The sequence below is a fragment of the Coffea arabica genome, chromosome 10e (genome assembly GCF_036785885.1).
Source record: "Coffea arabica cultivar ET-39 chromosome 10e, Coffea Arabica ET-39 HiFi, whole genome shotgun sequence".
Classification (NCBI taxonomy): Eukaryota; Viridiplantae; Streptophyta; class Magnoliopsida; order Gentianales; family Rubiaceae; genus Coffea; species Coffea arabica.
This window is the reverse complement of record NC_092328.1, coordinates 47,799,813-47,810,809: the sequence shown is the minus strand read 5'-3', so window position 1 is coordinate 47,810,809 and position 10,997 is coordinate 47,799,813. Positions and strand designations below refer to the sequence as shown.

At 36.5% G+C, this 10,997-nt stretch overlaps 1 protein-coding gene and 1 pseudogene across 1 annotated transcript; one reads left to right on the top strand and one right to left on the bottom strand.

The window, feature by feature from the left end:
• Positions 1-871: 871 nt before the first annotated feature.
• On the bottom strand, positions 872-4,033 carry LOC140015358 (GEM-like protein 1). Its single transcript, XM_072067752.1, has 4 exons — positions 3,503-4,033; positions 3,143-3,244; positions 1,955-2,226; positions 872-1,318 (listed from the first exon to the last, which is right to left on the bottom strand). The coding sequence occupies exons 1-4, from the start codon at positions 3,864-3,866 to the stop codon at positions 1,094-1,096; spliced, it is 963 nt and encodes a 320-aa protein (XP_071923853.1). The 5' UTR covers positions 3,867-4,033; the 3' UTR covers positions 872-1,093.
• A 2,935-nt stretch (positions 4,034-6,968) lies between these two features.
• Positions 6,969-9,931, top strand: LOC113714419 (dihydroorotase, mitochondrial-like; annotated as a pseudogene).
• The last annotated feature ends 1,066 nt before the right edge of the window (positions 9,932-10,997 follow it).

Genomic DNA, 10,997 nt, shown 5'->3' with positions numbered 1-10,997 from the left:
TACGATAGAATTTGAGCCTAGTTTATGACACGTATTATGCAAAAAAAAAAAAAGGTACTGCTCTTCAATTCAAGAAAAACAGGTGGCACATTAAAAAAAAAGAATTCTTTTCAGCTGATGTTGAAGGAAAGCCGAATTCATCTTTTATCCATCGCTCTCATAAAACAAATCAGATTTTTTTTAGTCAAAAACTTGAAGAAAACTAAAAAAGAAGTACAGACAGATAAACAAACAAAAAATTTACAGTTAAAATTTACCCCGTTTGGAAGGTGAGTTTTTTGAATGTTTGTCTAAAACTTTATTGCAATTTACTGTAGAAGTTTTTTAAAAAAATTTTGATGTGTGCTTTTTTTTGAATATTTTGAAGTGTATAGTTTAAAATTTTTGAAAAGTTTTTGAAATTACTATAACTAAAGTTTTTAAAAAACTTGTAGCAGATAAACTTGACTTCCAAACAAGGCTTTTTTAAAATTTTATCAACAAATATATTATAATAATATGATATAGGTAAGATAAAAAAATATTTTGAGACAATAATAATAATGTTTCAAGAAATTTGACACAAAAACTCACAATCCAAACGCATTAAAAAGACGGATAAACATGCACTTAATGAAGTCAGTCCTTCAACATAAACGTTATAATAATAGTGGCAACTTGGAAGGACGCTGCATAGCATTCCACATCACATATAACCAACCCGCACGGAGAACTTCCAAGTCAATTCTAAAAAATTCAAGGTGAACGTCGAGTCTTACCAACAGTAGGTGTTCATGCAGGTGGAACATACTGAGTTATAAATACCCTACGCCATCAACAACAGTAAGGAATAATTCACTTTACATAATGCATAATATAAATTTCACAAACATAAAGAATACAGCATAATGTTTATTTATCTGGAAGTCTCACAAATTGGAAAAGTCAAAACCAATTGAACAAATCTGAGTTTGAATTCTGCACAGCCTGGTTACAACACACCAAACAAGAATACAGTATACAATTCCCAACATCGCCACAACTGACCAAAATTCATTTATACAGTAGTGCAACCAAAGAGATGCAGCATCGCCAACTATCCTGCCACTGACTGCTAGTCAGGAAGTCGCACAGTTCTACTGGCCTCAGGCTGACTGCTAGTCAGGAGAGGAGCACTCAAAGCACCTTGTAAATTTTTTACTGCACTATCATAGTTTACAAATCCCATGAACCAAAACTCATGGTTGTCAATGGAGATAATTTGTACATACTTCTCAGCTGAATTCATTTTACTTGTTGAAGAATTAACTGCTTTCAGCTGATGCAACGGGATAACCACCTATGAGCAGTACAATGTAATTCAATCAATGACAACATTAATCAGTTGTGTTAGGAAAAAATTTTCCATTAATTGCAGCAAGCAAAACCCACTGCAAGCGAAAAAAGACGCCTTAGCCCTTTACATAAAATGACATCCTCCAAGCTCATAAAGTTTGAGGCATGCAGCAAAAAGTGTAGCGGGCCATAAACGAAAATATCTCAGCAGACTAAACACAAAAACCACTTGCCATAAAAGAGGGCAAAGCAACTCAGGATACAAATGCGTAAGCTTTCCCCAATTAAAGAAGCTTTACAAGATAAGGAATTTTCTCAATGCCCTATCGAGTTCCAAAATGATATGAAGAAAAATTAGGGCCCATCTCAGATATGTCTACCTATCTAAAGGTCTCTATAATTCAAATGTACACAATAGGATGGTGAAACGAGGTTGTTTACATACTGCATCCAATACCGAACCGAATAGAATCTTCTTGATTAACTAAACTGATAATATTTTAACCACCCTATATTATATTTCCAAAACAATTATTTTAACCACCCTCTACCTGGTAGTGGAACATACAACAAACCACAGAGTCATGACCAACCTGCAACAACACAGATGCAGCATGATCACGAAGACAATAAAGCATACCTTATAATAGCTCCATTGAGTCTCCTCACCAACTTTATAAGAAAGGGGATTATCACTTGAAAATGCTAGCTTTGCAGTTGACAAATAGAGGACTCCCATGACAGGACCAGCAGATGTAGACAGGTAACAGGCGTAGTATTTAAGAAGTTTCTCTTCTGGGGCAGTCTCAAATGTTTGTTTGAATACTTTCTCATAACCACCTTCGGCAAAGATCTTTGTTCCCTGAGCTATTCTTCCAACAGCCGCATCAGCCATACTTGGGCCCGTTTTTACTGATTCCAACAAAAGAAGAATCAGTTTACCAGAAGTTACAACTTATGTCTGAGAAAATGTCTTAATTTACTTCACATAAAGAATAAGTCAAACAAACCAACACGGCGATATAAGCAAACCCCTCATCCCCAGAGCGCGCGCCCCAAAAAAAAAACCGCAAGAGGTCTAACTTAATTATGCCCAGTACTGCAATGATCATCCTGCCTGCTTTCCACAATGTAGAAGCAAACAAACGATTGAGCTTACCACTATAAAGCTGTTCTAGATGGAAACCTAACTTAGATCACATAATGTTGAATCTAAAAATTTATGAATTTTTCAGCAGGGAGGGGGTGGGAATTAAGAAGGGGAGACAGGGGCAATTGAACTCTGGACCTCTAATTCCAAAGGCCTCAACTTTAACCCTAGACCAAGGCCTCCTCACAATAAAGATGCAAATTTAAGATAAAATTTAATCAGCAATAAAAGGACGAAACTTTGAAGCATCATTTGCACCAACTAATAGGCTAAAACATGGAAAAGACCAAGATTTACATGAAGAAAAAAGGGTTTGCCAATATGTAAATCTAGAAGCAACATGAAGAACCATTCAACTTTTACTTGTTTGAACTTTGACCATTAAATGCCAAACTCACCTAAGCTTGTGGTTATTTACGTTAAGCGATAGGAAGAAAATATAAACGCCAATAGTCAATAGAGAGGACAACGAACTTTTTCACAAGAATTATTCCAAAATGAATATGTTTACCTCACCCTAAAGTTACTAGCTTCGTTATACAAGCGCAGTACTCTAGAATGTTTGGAGAAGCATACAAGTATGAACTAAACTAAACGAAACTACACTGAGCCAGCACCTTTGGAACTTTTTTGAGTTCAGCTGAAAATTATAAATGAAAGTAGGAATAAGAAACTTACGATGTTGCCACATGTTCCCAGCCAGATCCTGGCCCTTTTTCGTGGCTTCTGCTGCCTTCTTTCCCCATTTCCCCAGCACATCCTTTACGGAGTCCACCGTATCTAAAATTTTGGCAAGCAAAACAGCCCAAAAAAAAGTATTTTTGTTTTAAAAAAGTATCATGCATTAATGACTACTTTTATATGTGAACCGCAGAATCAGCATAATTCAGATTGAACTGTTATTAATTTCGTATTAGCATTCGAATTTCAATTGAATACAAACAATGCTCAACCTCGGGAAAAGAGAAACCCTAAACCTTCATAAATGAACAACTCAGAGAGAAGTTAACACCGGGAAAAAATTAAGTGGAGACTCACTTTTAACCGAAGACCCGGAGCCACCGGCGGGAGCGGGAGAGACGTAGGGGTTGGATTCAGGAGGCATGGAGGTTGCAGCAGAGGCGCCGGGGGTGGGATGAGCTGCAGGTGGTGGTGGAGCTTGGGGAGACCTGGGAGCAGCAGTATACGACGCCGGTTCTGTTTGTGGGTTTGGACCTTGTGGTGGTTGGGACGAGGGAGGAGGAGGAGGATCCGACCCGACAGGAACGGAGGTCCAGGTGTCGGTAGTGGTGGGAGGAGGGGGAGTTATGTCTTGGGTATCGAGTTTCGGGTACGGAGCGTAGTCGGCGGAGTGAGGATGATCTTCGGGTTTCGGGTTGGGTTTTGGGTTGGGATCCATCATTCAACGGCTATTGGGTATGAGACGGAGGAAAAATCGAGAAGCTTTGGTCAATTGAATGAAAGATTCTCTCTCTCTTGTTTTTGTTTTTTCTGTTACTCTTTTTCCCGGCCGTTTTGGGAGATATTTGAAATTCTTCGTGATCGTCGACGAGGATCAAATATATGTATATATCTGCTCCGCCGGGGGACTTTAAAGAGTTAAAGACAGAGGAAACAAAGAAGACGCGGAAAGACAGTGGGGACTGTGGAGAAGGCGTGTTTGATAATTTCGATGATGAGTCGACGACTATTGGCTATATGCCAACCATTTCTTGCCATTCGAAACTTGATAGCTAGGTGTCGTTTGAAATTGGCTTTGACCAGAAAAAGACCAAACAAAAAAAAAAAGAGAGAAAAGAGTACTAATAGGTAATTCTTTTCTTACTAAGCAAGGCTCCGTTGGAGCGTGTTTGGACAAGAGATTATTACTATTTTTAATTCACATTTTTATCTTTCTAATTATTTTTTTATTTCACATACATCACATCACAAAAAATATTACAGTAAAAATATCTCACATAATTTACAATCCAAACACACATTTGTCTTCTCTAATAAAGTACCATGGTATATTTTTTTTCATAAATCACAATTTGATAAGGCCTAGACTCGATCTTCTTTCATAGTTAGATATTTATTGTAAATTGCTTGTTAATTTATTTCATCCAAAATTGTATATAACCAATTAGTTGGAAAAACTTTTTTTGTTATATGTTTTAAATGAAAGATTTTTTGTTTGGATTTTTTTCAAATATTTTTTTAAACATATTTTCTAATTATTTTTTACTTCACATGCATCGAATCTCACACACTGCAATGTCATTTTGCAATGCAAGTTCCCTAAAACCCAAAAAAACCCAAAAAAAAAAAAAAATTTGCAAACCATAAAGTATCACATAGGTTGTCAAGTTGACTCATCTTAGAATATCTTGACAGCTGTAGAAGCCCACAAGTTTTCATCTTCTTGAGGATGGCTTGGGCCAGAAAATGACTGTCAAAGTTCTAATGTCGGCAGGAGAGAGTCTTTCACTTTTGTGAACGGGCCAAACGAGCCAATGTTGGATTGCAACTAACATCAAGTCCATAGCTCGAACAAGCAGTAAAAATTGTATGTAGCCCGGATAGAAGAAGGAACAACGATCCATGCACTTGGCAATCTATTGAACACAGAATCGGACGACCTGAATTGGGGAGGGGGAGCAGCTAATCTACCTCATATGATGGAATATCTAATCAAACCCAAACATCCAATTTTTAGGTCAAATTTTGAATGAGCTCAACGATGACCAACAGGCACTGCATTTGAAGCTGTTGGTTTAAGCTGGCCCAAACCCACTTGTAGTGACATTTTGGAATATCATCCATCCTTCTTGACATAGTAGCCTGTTTAAAACTGTGCATACGCAATTCAAGAAATTATCAAGGATCAATTTGAGGGTATCAAACCGAATTGGGATGTAATTTGGCAAAATCAGTATATGTGATTTTTTTTTTCGGCATAGGGATGTCCCGACCTTTATTTGACTGGACTAATCCCCTAAGGCTAGTAGAGCCCCGTATAAGGATGCTAGCGAGTTATCTCACGGGAGTCGAAGTCGGGGCCTTGCAGAAGCGATTGACAACTAGCCCCGGCCGAGTTACTTGTGAGGGGCCAGTCTACGTGATTAGGGTCAATAAAATTGCAAAAGGACTTGTTACTTGATCCATGAAGTCTCTGAACACAATTATTGCCAAAAAATACGCTAGATCGTCAACGATTGCTATCATATATTTTTAGTTGTAGAACACGCAAAAGAGATAAAGAAAAGAATAAGTGGTTGTACTTCAAAAATGCTCTCCATTAATTCTCTTCACGTTAACTGAAAACTACTACTGTTTTATGCCAAACTTTTGACTTTATCTGCCTGAATTGAATCCTTGGAATGCTAGGATGATATGACCGTATAGGTCCTAATAAAAAAGCAAGAATAAAAGAAAATTTGAACATTAAACACTCTATAATAGCCGTGCTCTATGAGTAAAGAGATTCTTATTAGGATGCATTACGGCATTTGGCCGTTTTAGATTTTGAATTGACTAGCGTTGAACTTGAAGCCATCCAAAACAGTAGATAAGAGTCTTTTCGGCTGAAATACTTTAGCATCCTGCATTTTCAATCCTATTTGGATTGCTATCCTTTGAAGAATTTTCTTTTATTTTTTTCATTTTTCGTGAGTATTTTTTTTATACGGTTTCTAATCAATTTTTTACCTCACGTATGTTATGTTACGTCTTAAAAAAAATGCTAAAGCAACTTTATAAAAAAAAAAAAATGCAACAACTTCACAACAAGTTTGGCTCACTCTAGCTTGCAGCCAAGAGGCATGCAATTTTTTCATATCATTCTCAAGGCACAAGAGGCAAAGAGCTGCTAGGTACCGCTTTAATTAGTAACATTTATGTCATCTAAAAACGCATGATAAATTCTGATTAAGAAATCCCATCTCATAAATTGATCATTGCCTCTGAAAGTAGAGTATTAAATTTTGATAGATAGCTAGAAAACCCTGCGTCATTATCGTTGACATTAGTGAGCTTAATACCCCGTTTAACAGTCAAATGCTTGGTACGAAGCCTTTGGGGGGGCAAAAAAATCGCTTGTGCTGGTCATTGTCATCTTTGCTTGCACATGAGTCCAAGAAGAAATGAGCTTCATTTATTCTGTAATTTGGTTTGTTACCTAATTATGCTGACAATATTATCAGTGGCTCATGATACCATAAATGATTATAAGGAGAATCAGCACAATTTTCTTTCCGTGCCTTGGCGGCTTTCGTTGTTGACGCTGGAGCAAATGGCTGCATATGTTGTTAAGATACCAAGATTTAGGAGAAAAATTGAGACGAACTGTTTACTTTTGTTTCTCCCATTAAAACATATAATAAAGTCAACAAGGTAGGCTGTTGACATCTTTTAAACCAAGCAATATTTGGAAATTTAGTCGGTTTAGAATTATATTTTTTATTTGGTAACTATATTAGGCTTGGTGTCACAGTCGGTTTAGGAAATAGGTTGAGTCGTGTATTTGTATTATAATCAGAATGGGATTTGTGGTTATATTTCTCTATTTAAGCACTTGGAGTCCTAGGTTTGTAGTTGAGGGAAATTAATGAATTGAAACAGAATACTTTGTTTCCTCGCGTGTCTTTCTTATTGTTTATTATTCATAGGATTTTCATGTTACTTCTGCTGCGTGATTTTTTTTTTTTTTTTTTTTTTGCTGACATAGGCTAAGATATATATGGTTTGAAATTATTGGTTTTTTTGGAAGATAGGCAATTAATGTTTGAAGGCGTAAACGTTGTTGTTTATTAGAGAAAATGCAGTAATTTAGAAACACAATCATGTCAATTGCTTACATGCTTTGTAACTGAAGTGGGATGAATGATAGCCTCGGCCTCTCGTTATAATTGTTCCTTTTTGAATAATTAACAGCAGCAAATCTTCTTTATTTTGCAGAAACTTCAAACTGTTGGGATGCTCTGATACGTTAAAGGTACCATGATTTATGAGATAATCATCATATTAGTTGCCTTTTAAAAGCAGTGCTGTAAGTTCTTCCACATCACTTTTTATCGCAACTGGGCTGTTTCTTGATGACCCCACAGGCCACATCCAATTAAAATTATATGTAATTTTGCTTAATGCCGCTAACTCCTAGAGTTGAAACTCTTGAGTATTAGTCCTCCAGTCCAGGGTCATTTTAATAAACTAATACCGCATAATCAAATCAGACAATTTTATGTCAGATCCCAAATGATTTACAATTAGGGCATGAAAGAAAGGTTTCTTTTTTCACTTCCCTTTGCTCGCAAGAGCTTCTAGAACTTTCTTAAGGTTGCAAATTTTACTAATCAATCATAGGATATTTCAACCGTTAAAGAGAATAATAAAGTGTTTGGATAGTGTATTATTTGAAATATTATTTGGAATAATTACTGTAGCACATTTTATGATGTGATGTATGTGAGATAAAAAGGTGGTTGAAAATATAAAAAGGTGGGTTGGAAAATGTGTCTATGATACAAGCGAATTATTATTTGAGATAATTGAGGTATCCAAACAAACCGCTCTATTTTTCTGAGTTAAACAAGTGCTACAGTATTTTTATATTTTTCTTGTATATTATTTTAGAGTAATTTTTCTTACACTACCAGCATTAGATGAATGATAATTATGCAAAATTTGAATTTGAAATTCAATTTTTGCACACATACACATGTCATAAATCCAGCGATGATAGTATATACACTGTTGATGACAGTGTAGAAAAGATTTACTCTATTCTTTTTACATATTTTTTAATCGCTTTTTTTGCCATGTATTTTTGCCTTACGTACATACATTGTTGCATCATAAAAGTGCTAAGTAACTCTTTTTTTTTCCCTACAGGCTTTCTCAAGATCTTTGCAGCTCCTAGCCAGCTGCCCAGGAGCCAAAATTTTGTTATTAGCATTTGATTTGAATTGAAGACATGGACTAGTAAGTAACTCCAGATAGACAGGAGTTTGTTGTTATTGTTCCGAGGCTTTTGGAGTTATGAAGAGTTCCATCTTTGCATGCAAAGCATCCAGTTTCCCGTCTAGCTACTATAGTTAAAAAGTATTGAAAGAAGTCAAAATCAATCCCACAAAGATGGAACTTTCAATTACGCGGCGGCCCGATGATTGGCATGCATCTTCATCTGCTGCGTGATGGAAAGGAAAGCTTCTTGAAGCGGTTGTCCCTCACAGTGCACATCACTTTGGAAGGGCAATTGTTATGCCGAACTTAAAACCTACCATCACTGCAACAGCTGCAGCAATGGCATATCGAGAATCCATACTCAAAGCACTGCCCATTAATACTGCCGAGATCAAGTTGGCAAAGGAGAGTGGGGTAAGATTTCCTGGTGCTACAACCAATTCTCGACATGGTGTGACAGATTTATTCGGGAAGTGTATGCCTGTTATTCAAGAGATGGTTAAACACAATATGCATGCGTCTCTTAGTCCATGGAGAGGTTACCAGTCCCGAAGTCAACATTTTTGATCGGGAAAAAGTATTCATTGAGACAGTTTTAAGCCCCTTAGTGCAGAGGTTTCTTTCCACAACTAAAAAGTAGTGATGGAGCATGTTGCCACTATGGATGCTGTGAAGTTTGTCGAGTCTTGTGTTGAAGGTTGTGTTGCTGCTACAGGCACTCCACAGCATCTTATCCTGAATAGGAATTCTCTTTTCCAAGGAGGGTTACAACCACATAATTACTGCCTTCCTTTCCTGTCCTGTCGTCTAGAGAGAAACTAATACATAGGCAAGGTATTGTATGAATCAGCTGTGACAAGTGGAAGTAAAAAATTTTTTCCTTGGAACTGACAGCGCTCCCCATGATAGACTAAAGAAAGAGCGTCCTTGTGGTGGACAAGGGGTGCAACCGTTTGTGCAGGTTGTGTATATTTTGCACTGTGAGTAACATCAATTAGACACAGTGTAACTTTCTTTGCATATGACGTAATTTTAGAACAAATTTTTATGAATCCCACACTTGACGTGAAAATCGAGTTACAAGACGTGATCTGAGCCGCACAAAATTTTAAGGCCAAATCATGGCCGTCCCATTGTGGTTGGTTGTGCTGGTATTTATAGTGAGTGCTCCTGTAGCATTGGCTGTATCTGCAAAGGTTTTTGGGGAGGCCGGTGCACTGGATAAGTTGGAAGCATTTACAAGTTTCAATGGTCCAGACTTTTATGGCCTCCCAAGAAACACATCAAATCTCACATTGAGGAAAGTTCCCAAATCATTTTCTTATGCGCCAGGGCATATCGTTCCAATATGTTTGCTGGTGAAATGCTCGACTGGTTACTCTCTTCTGTCTGAGAATAGAGGCACCATCAAATGAATGAACTTGAAATGAATTCATTTCAAATCTACATTTTAATTACAGCTAGCCTTCTTCTCCACTCCACCTTCTCTATAACTTCTTCCATTTCTCTCAAATAAAATACCATCTTTCTTCCTTTGCTCTAGCTCCTCTACCTCCTTCAATCTTGTGATTTTTCTTTTCGGTTGATAGGTAATAAAATCTATCCTGAAATTAGGATTTCTAATGGGATTTTTTTTCTCTTAAAATCTTTGTAATTAGAGTTTCTATTCTTTTAGATTTTCTAGTTACGGGTTCTCTTTTCTCCTCAAATCTCAAATTTTTTCAGATTCATTTGTCAGATTTTGAAATATTTGAGAGCTATTTTATCAATTCTCAACTTGAAAAAAAAAAACCCTTTTTCCTAAAAATACTCTTAAAAAAATTGCAAGCCAAACTAGTTAGAAAACAAAATGTGTCAAGTGCTTTTTGATGTTAGTGGAATTTCAAGCAAGAACAGAAGGGATGACCACAAATAATTCTTGTTCAATTTGCAGGATGCGACTTCAATCTTTAGGGCAATTAAAGAAAAGAATTCTAGAAGAAGAGAAAGGAAGGAAAGCACGATGGCCTATTGGAAAAAAGTACTAGTAGTGCGTAGGATTGGGATTTACTAGTACGTAGCTGATAATTAATGTGTCAGCATTATTATATTCAATCAATGCTTTACAAATTGGATTAGCAGCCTTACTGTTTGTGACTTGTAGGTCTCCATCCTTTTCAATTTAGACTCTTAATTTGGACCTATACACGGAAGGTTTTTCTTGATGGAGTGATTAATAACTAATAATCAAGTCATAAGTGAAATGGAGCGTAAAACCATTATCAGTCGATCCAAACTACACTAGGACAAAAGCTGCCAAAATGCTACCATCAGCGACACCTGAATTGAAAGGATAAGCTCAAAAACATTGCATCCACTCTCTTTTCTTTATTTTGTCTCCTCCTCTTTTTGATGGTACTACTACTTTACCTTTCTCTTTGAGCAAACTGATTTCACGTTCGTCTTGTTTTATACTATTCTAATACATATATATATATATATATAAAAGTCTTGTGCTAACTTGGAAATATATTATTGGCTTCATAATCCTCACATAAGTGTGTGTTTGTTTGGATATGAGATTATTTAGAATAATTTAACTAAAAATTAT

Bases quoted from the DNA above. Each gene is read 5' to 3' on its own strand.
- LOC140015358 (XM_072067752.1), bottom strand. From the start codon at position 3,866: ATGATGGATCCCAACCCAAAACCCAACCCGAAACCCGAAGATCATCCT. The intron at 2,227-3,142 runs GTAAGTTTCTTA...TGTTGGAATCAG, and splicing joins TGGGAACATGTGGCAACATC to TAAAAACGGGCCCAAGTATG. The intron at 1,319-1,954 runs GTATGCTTTATT...TACTGCTCATAG, and splicing joins CTCAATGGAGCTATTATAAG to GTGGTTATCCCGTTGCATCA.